Source organism: Brienomyrus brachyistius, chromosome 3, assembly GCF_023856365.1.
Source record: "Brienomyrus brachyistius isolate T26 chromosome 3, BBRACH_0.4, whole genome shotgun sequence".
NCBI lineage: Eukaryota > Metazoa > Chordata > Actinopteri > Osteoglossiformes > Mormyridae > Brienomyrus > Brienomyrus brachyistius.
Genome location: NC_064535.1, coordinates 1,456,805 through 1,476,347, shown reverse-complemented (window position 1 = coordinate 1,476,347; position 19,543 = coordinate 1,456,805). Strand labels below are relative to the sequence as shown.

General features: G+C 51.3%; 1 protein-coding gene across 4 annotated transcripts in view; it reads left to right on the top strand.

Annotated features, from left to right (window-relative positions):
* Positions 1-291: 291 nt before the first annotated feature.
* The window catches only part of khdrbs2 (KH domain containing, RNA binding, signal transduction associated 2), an 88,620-nt gene continuing 69,368 nt past the window's right edge, over positions 292-19,543 (top strand). For all 4 annotated transcript variants that reach the window (XR_007397140.1, XR_007397141.1, XM_049009529.1 and 1 more), the window contains exons 1-2: positions 292-572; positions 16,303-16,430. Coding sequence is in view for 2 of the 4 variants with exons in the window: in XM_049009529.1 (XP_048865486.1) it covers positions 482-572; positions 16,303-16,430 (219 nt within the window). In the remaining 2 variants the exon portion in view is untranslated. The remainder of the gene's footprint in view (positions 573-16,302; positions 16,431-19,543) is intronic.

The window sequence follows — 19,543 nt, the reverse complement described above, 5'->3', positions numbered from 1 at the left end:
TTTCTGCATTCATCCTGATAACAAGGTTTCATTCATTTTATTTTAAGCATACAGCATATTATAAGGGAAGGCTTGGCGCACAAACATGAATCATGTAACCGATTCTGCTTCACTAACACGGTCCCCACGTGTGAGCGACGTTCAGCACCATGACCAACGACCGACACCTCATTAACATCTCATTATCATCGGAGTCCGCGGATCTGGCGGACCAATGACATTGGAGGGGCGGGGTCACCAGACGCTTCGGTAGGTAAGGTGGGCGCTCCTACAGAAGAGGGTCGCCTTCCAGCGAGGAGACGGGTTTCTAGCTCTGAGTGCTTACACCTCTATCCAGCAGCATCCGGCACCCATAAGCCTTGAGCAGACAGTCTCGAAGCGGGGACGGTGCTTCATTTTTACAGGCTCGGCGCTTTTTTAAAAATCCGTCTCACCTGCAGGAGCGCTGGAAAAAGAATAAATATACTTATTACGTCCTATAATGGATCAAGACAAATACTTGCCAGAGCTGATGGCCGAGAAAGACAGTCTGGATCCATCCTTCGTGCACGCGATGCGCCTTTTGGCAGAAGGTGAGCTCCTGCGATGTTTGCTCTCAGATGTCTGGCTGAAATAGGCTGGATCATATAATCCGTGTCATCGCTTTAGGTCCATTTCAAACCGAACTGGGGGTTTTGCATGCGCATTTCCTGCACTTATCTTGGGGTTTTGTGCTTTATAGCACAGTCGCTATTTTGCACCACTGCTGCTTATCATATCAAAGGTGAGATAACGAGAAGCTCCGCTGGTATTTCTAGGGACGCATTTTATTTCTAGGGACGAATTTTATTTCTAGGGACATCGTTTCTCTAACACAATCATCTTCGCTACTTCTCTGTTTATACCGTATGTGTTGATTTCTCAGAGAAACTTGGCTGGATCCATATTTTCGCCGCACTTTTCAGTCTATGCATATTAAATAGGCAGCATACGTAAAATCACCAGCGCAGATCTAATACCCAGCGCGGGGATTAACTGATTTCAGGAAGCAGATAAGCCTGTGAAGTGGTCTGGCAGTCTTTAAAGGGAGTGACAGCTAAAAAATACAGCGAACGAGACTGATGTCGCTCTAAATGGCTGCGATCTTTTATTTGACTGACAATAATCCCCCAAAAATTGAGCATTAACTAGACTATCAGACCATTGGTTGATTAATTTGATCGAATGGCTGGAGAATTTAAGTGAACAGTGGAAGAGCTCAGTTAAAATGGCATGAAGTTCCCTCAGACCTTGTTAATGAAGGACTTGTCACCAAGCGCGAGATGAAGAGGAGCTGACTGTGTACTACACAGGAGAGCAGATGTTTGGATTGGCAGAGGAGAAATCCTTGTCATTTCTACACAGCTACTGGCACTGGGTCTCCCTAAGATCAGTACACCTGGGGGAGCATCAATCAACAGAAAACTTAAAAGAGGTTTGCCATGTAATAGAGTCCTGCATTTAATTTAATGTAGACTTTATCTGAGGTAGCACATCCCAGGCCAAGTAAGACAATGAACATTCAAAGTGACTAAAATAAATGCAGAAAGGGTGTTGCACTGGCATGCTGGAATGGAACGCTGACCCCCCCCCCCCCCCCCCCACCTGAGTTTCCAGGCATAATCAGGACACTGTGGTCACCGAACATTAAGCACCATCTTAAGCAGCCAGAGATGAAGTTGTTCAGATCAGTGAGACTTCACTGCACGCAGCTCCATCCAGGCAGGGCGCACAGGCACAGAGCTCCATCCAGACAGAGCCCACAGGCACAGAGCTCCATCCAAGGCAGGGCGCACAGGCACAGAGCTCCATCCAGGCAGGGCGCACAGGCACAGAGCTCCATCCAAGGCAGGGCGCACAGGCACAGAGCTCCATCCAGGCAGGGCACACAGACATGGTGCTCCATCCAGACAGAGCGCACAGGCAGAGTTCTCCATCCAAGGCAGGGCACACAGGCACAGAGCTCCATCCAGGCAGGGCGCACAGAGACGGTGTTCCATTCAGACAGGGCGCACAGGCAGAGTACTCCATCCAGACAGAATGCACAGGCACAATGCTCCATCCGGGCAGGGTGCACAGGTACAGAGCTCCGTCTGGGCAGGGCATACAGGCACAGAGCTCCATGCGGGCAGGGCGCACAGAGACGGTGTTCCATCCAGACAGAATGCACAGGCACAGAGCTCCATCTGGGCAGGGCGTACAGGCACAGAGCTCCATGCGGGCAGGGCGTACAGGCACAGAGCTCCATGCGGGCAGGGCGTACAGGCACAGAGCTCCATGCGGGCAGGGCGTACAGGCACAGAGCTCCATGCGGGCAGTGCGTACAGGCACAGAGCTCCATGCGGGCAGGGCGTACAGGCACAGAGCTCCATGCGGGCAGTGCGTACAGGCACAGAGCTCCATCTGGGCAGTGCGTACAGGCACAGAGCTCCATCTGGGCAGGGCGTACAGGTACGATGCACCATCCCAGCAGGGCGCACAGGTACGATACTCCATCCAGCTCTCAGATGAGAACTTCCTCAAATAAACCCAGTGCTGCTGGGCGCTGTGATTCTGCAGCATTAATTACTGCTGTCTGCCAGGGGGAAACACAGTGATTGGAGAATTATCCGGAAACCAGTCATGGTGAACTGTGCTACAGTCTGATGCATGTTTGCATGTGAATAACACACAACACAGAAAAAGTACAAATATAATATTTATCAGTAGCCAGGGGCAACCAGGCTGGCAGGGGGGCATGTACCCCCCTCCAATATTTAATTTGGCTTCATGGATTCTCCCCACCCCCAAAAATATACCTTTATATTTAAATTATAAGGTTGAGCTCCCTACTGTATCAAACTCAATGCTCTGCCATTGTCAGTAATTCTCTTTTGAAAACTTTTTGCTTTAATTCTTTGAATGGATCATTCATTCATCACCGCAGATCCGCTTTCTGTTTATTTACTGGTACAAAATAAATTTGCTGAAGATAATTACTGTCACTTATTAGCAGGAAGTTGTTAAAATCCATGCCCTTGACTTTGACAGGGACGTGCGTTTCTGTGTTTCTAAGTTTTCACTTCAGCTGTTGTGAGCAAAAGTGTTCAGGCTTTTTTTAGTCAGAGCTGGCAAATAAAATGATCTTAGCTTATATATGTTTAAGATTTTTACACAAACATTTAGACGTAGCTTAGAATGAACTTGGAAATGAACTGGGCTTTTAAACACCATGTGTCAGGACCATATGGCTGGAAGGACAATCAGCCCTGAGTTTCAGCTCCATGCATGTTGCATGTTGCATGTACTGTATGATGCGGAATGTACCTGGCCACATGCAAGACACTCCCACGCACTGCAGCAGCACCACAAACACATGAGGCTTTTAATATGGTGAGAATGTAAGCAACTTGCAGGAATTTAATTAGCTGTGTGATAAATCATTTGCAGCTGTTCAGTATCTGCCCGAGGTAAACTTCTAGTATTTTATTAAAACTGAATTTGTGTTTCAGACAGTTTCTGCACTACTGAGCTCTCCTTCACACGTTTAAACTGCGTGGGGGCGCAGCTGATAGCCTTCTTTCATCCTTCTTTATCTCCGAGTTTGTTTTAGACGGGTTCCAAAGACATCATGCTGCCTGCACTCCACTGGCTGCTTAGTCCCGGTCACACCTGCCACTTGACTGCGATCCTTCAAACCTGTCAAGTGACGAGGTCATAAAAAAAGAAAACAGATGACGAAAAACATCCAGGGTCCGTTTTGCGATGAAGGATCATGAAATGGTGCACGTGTAAGAACACGTTTGTGAATTTTGCACACATCACGCTTCGTTTGCCTCCAGGGAGCATGTTTTGCCACCGACAAATCACTATTAGCTTTTAGAAATGATTTAGGAATAATTAGCAAGCTGCAGTCTTATGCCCTGAAAGAGATTATATCTCACTTTCCGGGTAATAGAAGAAATGCCATAAAGGGCCTGGTTAGTAATTTGCCTGATTCAAGTCAAAATTAATTAAAATCATGACAGACATGAAAGTTGCTATTTCAGCATGGTAGGGGAATTGAGGGTGGGAGCCAGACGTGTTGGGCAGGGAGGGGGGCACGCAGAGAGACCCTGAACCGTGAGTCATTTGCCCAAATGTATGCGCATGGTGTCCCTCATAAACAGGGGAACTTTCTAGCAGAGGCCTCTGCCAGCACGTGGGATTGGCATCCTGCAGTGAACCCCGACGGGGGGGTGGGGGGGGTCACCCCTGATCATGTGACATGAACATGACCCTCTACTTAAGAGCAAAATACACTCGTGTACACAGGTGCCAAAATCTATCACAGAAATGAGGAATGTCCTAAGCTGAAAGAGAGATGTTAAAATATACTTTACAAGATTGCTAGTGTACTAAAATAAAACTGTAAAATGGATATAATGGAAAAAATGAACTAGAAAGCATAAATGTGAGAAAAGAGAACATTGGCAGTGGTGAATTCCAAGGGCCTCCCAGAAAGGCCTTCCACTTTTCCGCTCTCCCTCGGTTTTCCCATTTGGTGTTCCATAATCATTCCGGAGGGGGCAGAATGCAGACCGAGCCACTAAGCTCTTAACCAACAGAAATAGGACGCGGGTTCTGGCCACATCACCTTTTTGCCGGACGCGGGTTCTGGCCACATCGCCTTTTTGCCGGACGCGGGTTCTGGCCACATCGCCTTTTTGTCGGACGCGGGTTCTGGCCACATCACCTTTTTGCCGGACGCGGGTTCTGGCCACATCGCCTTTTTGTCGGACGCGGGTTCTGGCCACATCACTTTTTTGCCGGACGCGGGTTCTGGCCACATCGCCTTTTTGTCGGACGCGGGTTCTGGCCACATCGCCTTTTTGTCGGACGCGGGTACTGGCCACATCGCCATTTTGCCGGACGCAGGTACTGGCCACATCGCCATTTTGCCGGACGCGGGTTCTGGCCACATCGCCTTTTTGTCGGACGTGGGTACTGGCCACATCGCCATTTTGCCGGACGCGGGTACTGGCCACATCGCCGTTTTGCCGGACGCGGGTTCTGGCCACATCGCCGTTTTGCCGGACGCGAGTACTGGCCACATCGCCATTTTGCCGGACGCGGGTACTGGCCACATCGCCGTTTTGCCGGACGCGGGTACTGGCCACATCGCCTTTTTGCCGGACGCGGGTTCTGGCCACATCGCCTTTTTGCCGGACGCGGGTACTGGCCACATCGCCGTTTTGCTGGCTCTTGGAGGCTGTGGAGAGTTTCTTTGTGGTCACTGAAAGATGACACGTCTTATACACCCAACACCTCAAAAAAAATGCCCTTATCCACTCCCCCACCCCCGTGCTGCTGGCGATAGCAGAGCAAACAGAGGTGTTCTGTGGTTGAAATACAAAACCCATTTGAGTGCCCATTTTCTTGGGGGGGGGTCTTTTCCCCAGGGTCTTCACTTATGCCCTCCACCACTGCCTGCTAACACTCCAGACTGCCAGTCGGCTCTTGGTTAAAAGGCAGCGTCATTTCGCGTCGCATAGCTCAGGGTCGGGACCCCGCATGGTGGCTCCCATGCTCAGCTCCCCCTCACTCTGCTGCCCTCCACCACCTACCTCCATCCATCATTCATGTTCAGCCCACCTGACATCTGCAGTACCAGTGGGGGGGGGGGGGGGGTACAAGCACCCCCCCGAGAACCGCCTATCTCGTGACAGGGGTTTGAGGGCCCTCTGTTGGCCACAGACAGTTACTACAATAAATATTAAATAATAATATTAATTTATATATTAATATTATTATATAATTAATAATAATGTTCTGCTAACCAGCAAGCTAGCTGTGATCTTCTGACTCTGCTCATTATCCATTTATTTTGTTTTTTATGCATCTGAGTGGGCAGGGGCCCCAAAGTGACATTCTGGACAGGGCCCCTGAAACAAGGAAATGGCTCCAGATGTGGTTCAGGTCATATTCCGCAGCCTCTTGCTGAGCTGGATGAGATTTTCCCACAATCCCTGGCACATCACTATATCAGAGAGATGCCTCTTCACCTGGAGAGCTACCCTAAATCTGGTTGAAGCAGGAACGCCAGGCCCCGGCTGTACAGTAACACCTTCTTATTGTTAAAGATGTACGTGTCAGGAAATAAGATCTCAGCACCGCTTGTGGGAGAGATATCTGTCACTCCCTATCGACCAGCATGCTGTCCTTATTGAACGGAATGATGTATATGTTTGGCCCGACCTGATTTTGTCAAATGTTACGCTCTCGCGTCTGAAAGTCGGCAGGATCGGAACGTTCCCGGGTGTCTTTGCCGATCCAGAACCCGCCTCGTTAGGCCGGCCAGGAATGGGAGCTTGATAAAGCGCTTCGGGGTGGGGGTGGGCAGGGGGGTGTTTGTTTTCCCAGCCGAGGAGTGATGTATTATGCAGGGAGGCTGTATCAGATAAGAATCAGGACAGCGACATGTTCCACGTTTTTATTGCTGCTAAATAAATAATGTCGTTGCAAGGTTAGAGGAGGCAAACTGGAATCACAGCGGGGATAAGAATGGTGCTCTCATCTGTGATGAAAGATAGCGCTCTCTGCATATCGCCACACACAGAAATTAAACGTGCGCCAACCCACAGCCGAGCACCTGGGATCTGCAGCCCACCAGAATTTTTGATAAATCCATTCCGAGCATATTGGGAAATGCTCGCTTTCTCGTTGTTTTGCTTTATTCGTTGTGATTTTTGGAAGCAAAGCTGTTGATCTCTGGATTTCTCTCTGGATTTGGGGGAAGTTTAATTAGAATCCAAGGTGAGGAGGGTTTGACCTCAGTCTTCGGCTATCAGTTCATCTGGACACAGTGAACGTTCACCCACAAAAGGGGGACAGAGCGTCAGCATAGAGTAGAGGAACAAGTCCAACAAAATATATGTTTCCCCCTCCATGATTGAAATCTCACTGCCAGCTCCATTTCAAACAATGCACTGCCTCCACTTGTCTTATTAAATAGCCACAGCAGTTTGTAGCTGAGAAATAACTTTTTTTTTCACATTTGGTACATTCAGGAGAGCGTAAGGAAAAGCAGTATTGACACTTTCAGCAATGGCTGTGCCCGGTTATTGAGCACAGCGTCATTCACTGCGTTCTGCAATAAAGATGAAATTGTGAAGATGCAGCAGACATTTCTCTCCTCTGGGAGTGATTCTGGGCCCCCAGAAACATAAACAGTATGTTAGTTTCTCAAATTTAATTTATAATTGCCATATCAATCTCTGCTAGTCTTCCACAGTATTAAATGTAACCAGAATGATCTCCATTAATACACTGAAATTTCATTTTACGATCGCTTGCCAACATCACACAGGTGTGACACACTCTGTGATAAATGAGTGTTTCTGTGACAGTAAAATCGCCAGGAGCCCAGAGTACAGGAGGGGAAAAAAAGTAAATGTTAAAACAAGGAATATCGGGATATTTAAAACCTTTATTCACTTCCCAGTGACTCTGACAGACAGCTCCAAGGGTCGGGTGTGTAGCAAGCATATTTCTTCAGTGATATTCTAGAAAGAGTCGGCTAGTGTGCCGGTCTTATCTACACGTACCCGGTGATATAGTTAGAAATAGATGGTCCGTTTAAATAACATTTAACAAGCTGACGGCCCCTTCAGTCCGGTGCTGAATGGAGCTTTAATGAAATATGTTTCCTTTCACATGGACTGGGTTCTGCTGGGTTAGAGGATAAGTGAGGCGTCGAGGCTACACCTTGCGAACGGCCTTTACAGGCACTCGCTGGCTGGGTCCCAGTCAGTTTCCTGATTTACTTCCCTGGGGCAGACTGGGAATATAGCTGGAGAGCCTGGGAGGCGGCCGCCCGTTATCAGTTTGGGAACTGATCAGTTTTGAATGTGAGAAAGAGTCACATGACTGTGCAGGTTACCGCACCCCAAATTCTCACTGTGCTTCTCCATTTTATTTTTCGTTGTCTTGTTTTGCAGGCTTATTTTATTTTTTATTAGAATTTGTATTATTATTCTCGTCCTTTTATTCAGTTTTCCCGTATTCTGTACTGCGTCTCTCCTTTCAGCACGATTCAGGAAGCAAGAATTTCACTGCAGTGCATGTTTGTGCTTGTGCCAAATAAAACTTATACTTGAAAACGTGACACATGAGCTAATGGCTCCTACTGAGGCTTCACGCATTATCCGGGCGTTGGGGAGTAGGCAGGCCCTCGTACAGACGTTGCCGTGAAGCTGCCTCGCTCCGCACGCAGTATCCGGGCGTTGGGGAGTAGGCAGGCCCTCGGACAGACGTTGCCATGAAGCTGCCTCGCTCCGCACGCATAGTCCAGGCTTTGGGGAGTAGGCAGGCCCTCGTACAGACGTTGCCGTGAAGCTGCCTCGCTCCGCACGCAGTATCCGGGCGATGGGGAGTAGGCAGGCCCTCGGACAGACGTTGCCGTGAAGCTGCCTCGCTCCGCACACATTATCCGGGCATTGGGGAGTAGGCAGGCCCTCGGACAGACGTTGCCATGAAGCTGCCTCGCTCCGCACGCATAGTCCAGGCTTTGGGGAGTAGGCAGGCCCTCGGACAGACGTTGCCGTGAAGCTGCCTCGCTCCGCACGCAGTATCTGGGCGATGGGGTGTAGGCAGGCCCTCGGACAGATGTTGCCGTGAAGCTGCCTCACTCCGCACGCAGTATCCGGGCGATGGGGAGTAGGCAGGCCCTCGGACAGACGTTGCTGTGAAGCTGCCTCACTCCGCACGCAGTATCCGGGCGATGGGGAGTAGGCAGGCCCTCGGACAGACGTTGCCGTGAAGCTGCCTCGCCCCGCACGCAGTATCCGGGCGATGGGGAGTAGGCAGGCCCTCGGACAGACGTTGCCGTGAAGCTGCCTCGCTCCGCACGCAGTATCCGGGCGATGGGGAGTAGGCAGGCCCTCGGACAGACGTTGCCGTGAAGCTGCCTCGCTCCGCACGCAGTATCCGGGCGATGGGGAGTAGGCAGGCCCTCGGACAGACGTTGCCGTGAAGCTGCCTCGCTCCGCACGCAGTATCCGGGCGATGGGGAGTAGGCAGGCCCTCGGACAGACGTTGCCGTGAAGCTGCCTCGCTCCGCACGCAGTATCCGGGCGATGGGGAGTAGGCAGGCCCTCGGACAGACGTTGCCGTGAAGCTGCCTCGCTCCGCACGCAGTATCCGGGCGATGGGGAGTAGGCAGGCCCTCGGACAGACGTTGCCGTGAAGCTGCCTCGCTCCGCACGCATTATCTGGGCATTGGGGAGTAGGCAGGCCCTCGGACAGACGTTGCCGTGAAGCTGCCTCGCTCCGCACGCATTATCTGGGCGATGGGGAGTAGGCAGGCCCTCGGACAGACGTTGCCGTGAAGCTGCCTCGCTCCGCACGCATTATCTGGGCATTGGGGAGTAGGCAGGCCCTCGGACAGACGTTGCCGTGAAGCTGCCTCGCTCCGCACGCAGTATCCGGGCGATGGGGAGTAGGCAGGCCCTCGGACAGACGTTGCCGTGAAGCTGCCTCGCTCCGCACACATTATCTGGGCATTGGGGAGTAGGCAGGCCCTCGGACAGACGTTGTCGTGAAGCTGCCTCGCTCCGCACGCAGTATCCGGGCGATGGGGAGTAGGCAGGCCCTCGGACAGACGTTGCCGTGAAGCTGCCTCGCTCCGCACGCAGTATCCGGGCGATGGGGAGTAGGCAGGCCCACGGACAGACGTTGCCGTGAAGCTGCCTCGCTCCGCACGCAGTATCCGGGCGATGGGGAATAGGCAGGCCCTCGGACAGACGTTGCCGTGAAGCTGCCTCGCTCCGCACGCAGTATCCGGGCGATGGGGAATAGGCAGGCCCTCGGACAGACGTTGCCGTGAAGCTGCCTCGCTCCGCACGCAGTATCCGGGCGATGGGGAGTAGGCAGGCCCACGGACAGATGTTGCCGTGAAGCTGCCTCGCTCCGCACGCAGTATCCGGGCGATGGGGAGTAGGCAGGCCCACGGACAGATGTTGCCGTGAAGCTGCCTCGCTCTGCACGCATTATCCGGGCGATGGGGAGTAGGCAGGCCCTCGGACAGACGTTGCCGTGAAGCTGCCTCGCTCTGCACGCATTATCCGGGCGATGGGGAGTAGGCAGGCCCTCGGACAGACGTTGCCGTGAAGCTGCCTCGCTCCGCACGCAGTATCCGGGCGATGGGGAGTAGGCAGGCCCACGGACAGATGTTGCCGTGAAGCTGCCTCGCTCTGCACGCATTATCCGGGCGATGGGGAGTAGGCAGGCCCTCGGACAGACGTTGCCGTGAAGCTGCCTCGCTCTGCACGCATTATCCGGGCGATGGGGAGTAGGCAGGCCCTCGGACAGACGTTGCCGTGAAGCTGCCTCGCTCCGCACGCATTATCCGGGCGATGGGGAGTAGGCAGCACCACTGCCTGTTTATCCCCTGCAGAAGCACTGCGGCCTCGACGACCGTAAATGCCGCTCTGCTGTTCCTGCTGACTCGGCGCTGTTTATTCCTGCGTTAAATAATGTATGAAGGGCCTTTTTCCCGGACTCACACTTAAGCAAATCTCTCTGTTTCCCCCTCCAACCTGAGACCAAGGGGGTGGGGTAGGGTCCCACCAGCCCCTATCCGCAGCTTCTTATCGCAGCTGATGCTTTACTGGGGGGTCAGTGACACTGATTCGGTTCTGTGCCCACCAACATTTACTGTCAATAGGGCAGAATTTGCTGGTATTGAGACCCCCCCCCCCCGCCTCCCAGTGTAGGGACTGTCTGTGGCTAAGACGCACTTTAGCTATTTTCAGGGCCCAAAGAGAAATTGGAGGTAATTTCATTTTTTCAGGAGTCAGGTGTCCGGTTTGAGTGGTACACATCACCGCTGACTGCATGAAGTCCCCCCCCCCCCATTGCAGGGACCTACATCACAAGGTCCTGGGGTCCGGAGCCCCAAGTCACAGAACCATCACAGAACACAGGGTCAGCATGACCGTGGGGAGACAGCCAGGAATCCCTGCCACATGAATCAGCTGACAGCGTGGCCCCCACTCCCACCCACATGTGGCCCCCACTCCCACCCACATGTGATGCAGGAGCCATGAAGGCGACCTTATTCCCGGAGTACAGCCTTTCCACAGCTGTCCCCCCCCCTCCGCCCAGGACAGCTTACACCCTTTCTAACACGCCGTTACATGGTGACTACAATTTCAGGCTTTTGGAGAGACCTGACATGAAACACTCTTTAGAGGATTTACTTCTCCGCCGTGGATCATGGGGTCGGCGCATCACAGGGGCGTTGGGCAGACATGGGAGGTGGGGCAGCCAGCTAGAGATGGATAGGGGCTCTTGTCATCATTTCATTTAGATTGAGCCCCAGCTGCTGGGCCTGGGGCTCCACAGCAACGCGGTAGAGTGTGACTTGGCACGTGTGGAGCTTGTCGGCCGCAGACCTCACACCTGCAGCCTGCTTCTCCTTGCGGGAGGGGATCAGTTTCCCCGCCCGTCTGCGGCCACCGGATGTCACAGCAGAGGAAGGAAACGTCGTCTGAGCTTTGTCATTACTGCCTGTACGTCTCCCGGCTGAGCCTAAGATGTCATCACTGCCTGGACGTCTCCCGGCTGAGCCTAAGATGTCATCACTGCCTGGACGTCTCCCGGCTGAGCCTAAGATGTCATCACTGCCTGGACGTCTCCCGGCTGAGCCTAAGATGTCATCACTGCCTGGACGTCTCCCGGCTGAGCCTAAGATGTCATCACTGCCTGTACGTCTCCCGGCTGAGCCTAAGATGTCATCACTGCCTGTACGTCTCCCGGCTGAGCCTAAGATGTCATCACTGCCTGTACGTCTCCCGGCTGAGCCTAAGATGTCATCACTGCCTGGACGTCTCCCGGCTGAGCCTAAGATGTCATCACTGCCTGTACGTCTCCCGGCTGAGCCTAAGATGTCATCACTGCCTGGACGTCTCCCGGCTGAGCCTAAGATGTCATCACTGCCTGTACGTCTCCCGGCTGAGCCTAAGATGTCATCACTGCCTGGATGTCTCCCGGCTGAGCCTAAGATGTCATCACTGCCTGGACGTCTCCCAGACTTGGCCCCTCATGACAGATCTGCTTCCAGGGGCTTTATTTTACCTTGATTCGTGAGAACGCTCATGAACAGCCATCATTGAGGGTTTTGATCCCAGACTCAGGTGGCGTGTAGATCACCTCAGGTTAGCCAGTGTCTGCCCCTGAGAGCGAAAGCCACACAAATCCAGGAGTTAGCAGCAAAGCCCAACTCTGCTAAACGCTCAAAGTTAGCTTTTTTTCATCAGTGAAGCTCAGCTCCTTTGAAGGGCTGTAAGTCCATTACCATGCAACAGCACTCAGTGCTGTTTTTAGAATTCAAGTTTTTTGTCACAAAAATATCAGCTTGGGAAAAGAAAGTCGGGGTATATGCACCTCCTTTAATATAGAAAATTCTTAATCATTGTACCATATGTTCTTATAATGTTCATCTTCCTCCATAAGACCAATTTTCCCATATTAATATTATGTAACATGCCAGAATGTTCATACACTCGCAGAGAAAACTGCGGAAACCTGCCGCTGGATTGGGTGGATCAGACTCCCAGTGTGTCCCCCCTTTGAGTGCTTCGTGAAGGGTCTGGCCAGGCGTCAGTGCCCTCAGTGAGATGTGTGCCCCAGTGTCCCCGGGGGGCTGAAACAGGTCTGAGGTCCCCCCCAGAAATATCAGAAGGGCTCCTGGAGGCAAACTGCTGTCAAATAAATGCAGTGATAGACACTGGGATAATTAACACTGTAAAATGTGCTTTCATGTTCAGGTAAAATTAAGGGAATGGCGTCATGGATTTGCATGCGTATTTGTGCATTATGTGCATTATGTTTTGGGGCAATAAAATGTTTAACGAGAATTGTACGTATGCGTGGGATATTAACATGCAGTGGAGCAGATGAGGCTGACTGGGTGCTACAGTGGATCTCTAATGATCTCTGCAGATAAAACAAGTCAAATATTCATGAGCAACTTAAGGGGAACCTCACAACTGTGTTAAGTGCTGTGTTTTATATCTTGTCTTGTTTAAAATTGAGTTAATTAAAGGAGGAGTACCATGAAAGTGCAAAATAGCATTTTGTGCCAGAAATTAGCTGCATCCTCTTCAAAACTGGAGTTAGACATGAAGGTAAAGTGTGTTCTGCTCTCTGCCGGGGAAAACTCAAAATACTAAAACTAACAGCTAAATACTGCAGGGTTGTTTGTATCGTAGCAAGCAATGCCTGCTGTTAATACACACACACACAGTGTGCTGTGTGTCGGTGCATTACATTCCTCCATGTGTTGTCCTGCAGCCGATCCTCACATCCAAACAAACCCTGTCCCGCACTTCTAAGACAGACGACAAGCAGCCACCATGGACGGTGCCACACATCACTCTGTATTCAAAGCAGAATTGCACTTCATAGCCTCTTTTAGGTCGCATTTCTCAATGGATTATCAGAATTACTCGTCTTCCCAGTCTGCCTCCAGTGATGACCCCACTTTCTAGCTCTTAATGTCCCGATGAGGAAGCAGACCAATCTGCCTTTCTGGATGTGTAGCTGAAGTCAGGGTGCATGGTTTATTTCCTTGCCATGTGAGCATGTGGTTGAATCCCACCTCGATCAGGAAGGGAGGCTGCCAACTGCGAATGGCCACTAATCAAGAGTTTACTGCCTGTAATCTGTAGGTTGCTGGTTCAAATCCCATGGTCAGCAGAGTGATGTCACCCTTGGGTTCTTGATCAAGGCCCTTAAACCCCAATTGCTCAGAAATGTACACCACTTTGGATAAGAACCTATACTAAATAAGTTAGATGTTGGATGTTGCGTTTAACGACAGACACTCATATGATCCTTTTATTTTTCACTTTCCTGTGTGCCGGGAAATACAGTGATGGGAAAAGTGCTACATGCGTGAGAGGGCCCTGATTCCCGGCTTGACGCCTTTGGATGGCCGAACCCTTCCTGACAGTTCGCGTCAGGGGCGTAATGGATTTGCTTCTGAGTTTTACTGCCCTCTTAAACTTGCCATCTGGACGGCCACATTTCACCTAATCAGCCGATGCCGCTGGTGGCATTAGACCGCAGACCATCCCTTCTTTGCCGTTCAGACACGCCCGGTAGGCTCGGGAAATTATTCCTCTGCTGCGGAGGGCAACATTCAGAAAACCTTTGCAAACAAAGCGTGGCGTGTTTTGTAAACAGAGATGATTGCAGTGCCAGAGTCCCGCAGAGTTGGGGGCTCCCCGAGCCTCCGCCGCGCTTCAGCGCCAGCCTCCAGCGTCGCCGCTGCACCGACAGGGCATCACCCTTGGCTTCCTTCCCGACACTTAAAGGACCACGCGCCACGTCCAGCAGATTGTTCCACTCCGCTGGAGGTGAATGGCCTGATCGTGCCCAGCCAGGCAGTGATACTTACAGTACCCGATGCATGCCTCACGCTGCCCTGAAGGGGTCACTCATGTGCATGTTATTTCACGCTGATATGTCCCCGGGGACACGGCGAGACAGTTTAATTCCTCGGTTCCTTAATGTCCAGTGGCTCCATTGTTTCTGCTGGTCCCCCATGCCTACTGTAAAACTCATCAGGCGAGAAAGCACAGTGCGGGGGGGGGGGGCTCACAGGGGACAGGTGTGATTTATTCAGGTGTGATATGCCCCATCTGACTCCAACCCCTCCGAACCAGGATTTGTTACAATCAACCAAAAGTGTGGACCAGAGGGCCTCTGCCTGGCCATGTGACCTCGGTCCCATGTCGGGTGGGTGTGGCAGAGGTGCATTTTCTAAGTCAGTGTCTGAGAGGCACCATTAAGTGGCCCCAAACACCTGCCGTAATAGTTAGCACTCAGCTACATTTCATTCCAGGAGACCTTCCCAAATGAATGCGCTTGTATTTATTCAGTCTCCCCAATGGAGCTCTTTCTGTTCAAAACCCCCAAAAAAGCATGCAGTGCTTTTTACAGATAAAAAATTGTGAGCAGGTCAAACTGCAAACACAGACCAGAAAACATTCAGTCCTTGAGCACTTCGTTCTCATAATGGATTTATAACTCCGAAGCGCGATGAGCAGGGGGGATATCTGGGCGGTATCTCCATTAGGCTCTCTACATCTGCCAGTGACGCAACGAACACAAATTCAATTACGCAGGATAGTGAGAAAATGGGCCTTAATTGGTCAGCAAACCTATTTGCAGAAATATTGAGAGGTAATGCTCAGATAATGGGAATATCAGAAAAACAAACGTTTATTAAAATTTTTTTTAAAACTTAAGACCAGAGACATGCAGTGTGACAGAATGTCGCAGATGTAATCAAGGATGCAGTTTGCAGTGTTCTCTGAAACTTTAAAGCCGGGGTAATTATCCCAGAGGTAATTAATGCATGATAAAAAGAAAATCCTTAGGGTCCTGGTCTGTGGGAGGCAGTATTTATACAAAGAGGCCTAAGGTGTTTAAAGGGATACGACCTCAATCCCAATTCTCAGCCTATGCAAAGATGAATGTAGGTCACTTGTCACTGTCTTTACAATGATTAATAATTGGAGTTGAACACGGAAAAGCATTGAAAGCAATACTCTAGGGGGAAAAAAGGATATTTTTAGAGCACGTGTGAATTTAAATAAGGGGATCAGTCTTGAGATGGAGGAGGGTCTGTTCACGGCATGATCATTTCAGGCAGATTCTGCTCAACCAGAGATACCAACCAGAAACTGGTGCTGATTCAGGCTCGGGGTCACAAGATGGACTACCCTTGGGCTTGGTGGAGGGTGCAAGCAGCTGCTGTTTCCGTCTCTGCATCCTGAGCTTCGATTGCATGAGTCAGGAAAAGTCTGATGAGAAATAAAGTCAGTAGACTCACCAACTAGCTGGAAATGAGTACCCTGTAGAACAACGGTTTGAAATTGTGCTGGTGCTTCTGCTGAACATCCAGCCTGGTACTCTAACTGTAACTTGGGGCCATTTGAACATATGTAAGCTATAAATAATAATGATGATTGGAATATTAATCACTGAATTTCATAGTGGTACTTCAATGGTGTAAATACAGCACCAGTATTGAGGGCTAGTTGTCAGAGAGACAGAAAGATGTCAACTGTAAATACATTTGATCACATGCTGTTTTATAATTATCCAAAAATCCCAAGATGATCCGTGAATAATTATGGCAACCCTATAAACGGTTTTCAGTGTTGTTCACTCGTCTCCATGTCGATCTGTGTGTGAATCCCGCTAGGGCTGAGACACCCCGCGTGTGACTGCCTCTCGCTTGCTCTCCCGCAGAGATCGAGAAGTACGAAGGTGACGAGCTGAGGAAGGATGGTGATGTGAAGAAATACCTGGACGTCATCAGCAACAAAAACATCAAACTGTCGGAGAGGGTGCTAATCCCTGTGCAGCAGTATCCAAAGGTAAGCCCGGTCATATTGAGGTCACTTCTGGTCCTGTTCCGGCACTCCTGAACATACCTGTCTGGCCATCTGCCACACACCTCATTCAGCGGACCTACTACTATTTTAAAAAAGGGATGGAGAGGAGGGGGGGCGATAAATGTGTAATCCATTGCAGTGCGTTAACGTTGTGTTACCTACTGCGGTGTGTTCACTTTGTGTTCATTTTGCGTTACTCATCATGGCATGTTTACTTTGCGTCGCCCATCATGGCGCATTTACTTTGTGTCGCCCGCCGCGGTGTGTTTATTTTGCGTCTCCCATCATGGCGCATTTACTTTGCGCCGCCCGTCATGGCGTGTTTACTTTGCGCCGCCCACCACGGTGCGTTTACTTTGCGTCACCCATCATGGCGCGTTTACTTTGCGTTGCCCGCCGCGGTGCATTCACTTTTCGTCACCCATCATGGCGCATTTATTTTGCGTCGCCCGCCGCGGTGCGTTTGCTTTGCATCGCCCGCCACGATGCATTTACTTTGCGTCACCCGCCACAGTGCATTTACTTTGCATCACCCATCATGGCGCGTTTACTTTGCGTCGCCCATCACGGCGCGTTTACTTTGCGTCGCCCATCACGGCGCGTTTACTTTGCGTCGCCCATCACGGCGCGTTTACTTTGCGTCGCCCATCACGGCGCGTTTACTTTGCGTCGCCCATCACGGCGCGTTTACTTGGCATCGACCATCACGGCGCGTTTACTTTGCGTCGCCCATCGCGGCGCGTTTACTTTGCGTCGCCCATCGCGGCGAGTTTACTTTGCGCCGCCCGCCACGGTACATTTACTTTGCGTCGCCCGTCACGGCGCGTTTACTTTGCGTCGCCCGTCGCGGCGCGTTTACTTTGCGTCGCCCGTCGCGGCGCGTTTACTTTGCGCCGCCCGTCGCGGCGCGTTTACTTTGCGCCGCCCGTCGCGGCGCGTTTACTTTGCGCCGCCCGTCGCGGCGCGTTTACTTTGCGTCGCCCATCGCGGCGAGTTTACTTTGCGCCGCCCGCCACGGTACATTTACTTTGCGTCGCCCATCACGGTGCGTTTACTTTGCGTCGCCCATCACGGCGCGTTTACTTTGCGTCACCCGTCACGGCGCGTTTACTTTGCGTCGCCCGTCGCGGCGCGTTTACTTTGCGTCGCCCATCATGGCGCATTTACTTTGCATCGCCCGCCGCGGTGCGTTTACTTTGCATCGCCCGCCACGATGCATTTACTTTGCGTCACCCGCCGCGGTGTGTTTACTTTGCGTCACCCATCACGGTACATTTACTTTGCGTCACCCATCATGGCGAGTTTACTTTGCGTCGCCCATCACGGTGCGTTTACTTTGCATCACCCATCATGGCGCATTTACTTTGTGTCGCCCGCCGCAGTGCTTTACTTTGCATTGCCCGCCACAGTGCATTTACTTTGCGTCACCCATCATGGCGCATTTACTTTGTGTCGCCCACCGCAGTGCTTTACTTTGCATCACCCGCCACGATGCATTTACTTTGCGTCACCCGCCGCGGTGTGTTTACTTTGCGTCGCCCGCCACAGTGCATTTACTTTGAATCACCCATCATGGCACGTTTACTTTGCGTCGCCCATCATGGCACGTTTACTTTGTGTCGCCCGCCGCAGTGCTTTACTTTGCATCGCCCGCCACGATGCATTTACTTTGCGTCGCCCGCCGTGGTGCGTTTACTTTGCGTCGCCCATCACGGTGCGTTTACTTTGCGTCACCCATAATGGCACGTTTACTTTGCATCGCCCGCCGCGGTGCGTTTATTTTGCTCCGCCCATCATGGTGCATTTTCTTTACATCATCCATTACGGTGTATTTGTTTTGTGCCATCTGTCATGGTGTGTTTACTTTGTGGCGTGGAACCTGGAGCAGTGACCAAGGTTGTTTCATGTGCCAAGATTTCATAAAGGGATGGTGGGGGGGGAGGGGTCTCAGGTTAATAAATGGTATTGAGGTCTCTTCTGGGTCTGGAGGAGTCCATCGTAAACGGCAGCTCTGAGTGCCGGGCTGAAGACTACCCAACGTAACGCTAAACATCAGAGAGGTGTCCATGGCACCAGGCTCTCAGGGAGCACAAGCAGAGGCCAACCGGGAATGGGGGCTGAATTATCTTTTACTGTATATTTTGTGGATTTCATCCAAAAGAGAAAATGTGTTTCATGTCTCTGAAGAAACAAACTTCATGCTGTACTTCTGACATAATAATCTGCCAGCATTCAGCAGTTCATACATGCAGAGTGCAGCCGGGCCAGGACAAGCCCCAGCCCCCCCACCTCAAACCCTGACCAGTTGTTCCTGCTGTGCAAGCTCCTCTTCTGGGAATTAACCTCACTCTAGCAGTTAGCAGTTAGTATGTCCGCTCATGTGACCAGGTACCGCATCCTGACTTACTGGAAATCGATCCTGTCCCCTCCCTGGTCCCCAGGTGCCCCACACACATTGCCACAGTGCCTTGAGACACATGCACCACTTGCCATTCCCTTATGTAATCATCTGTTTCGCCCCATTTCACGCTCGCTGTTTTTATGGCGCTAATCCACTGCAACCATCTTCTCTCTCTATAAAACGCAAACAGTGCTGCCCAGAAGTGAAACAAACAAAACTGGCATCATTTACTATCCTTTAATTGTCAGTTTACCCAACTCTTCAGACTTATAGATAATTGGACTGCAGTTGCATTTTGCTTGAGAGGTGTGGCATGTTTCTTTGTCTGACTGAAATTTCTCAGCATAGTGTCTCACTGCAGGGTGACTGATGCCGATCTCTGGATCTCACGCCATTTTTACTTACATTCCTGTTTGTCTGTGTAAATACATTTGGTTAGAAGACAACCGTGTGACATTTAGTGCCTATTTATCTGAAGACAGGACACAGAGCCCCACCAGGCAAAAGAAAGCAGAAAGGGCCTTCAGAAGCAGACTGGTGACTGACGCTTTCTTCGCCCACCAGCATTAATTGCCACTTTCTAAGCAGTCTTTGCTAATGAACCGTAGCTCTCTGGGAGGGGCCACTCTGATGGACAACAAGTGGGTGGGAAGGTTGTTGCCCTTCCTCTTCTGATTGGCTGTGCTTTCTGTCC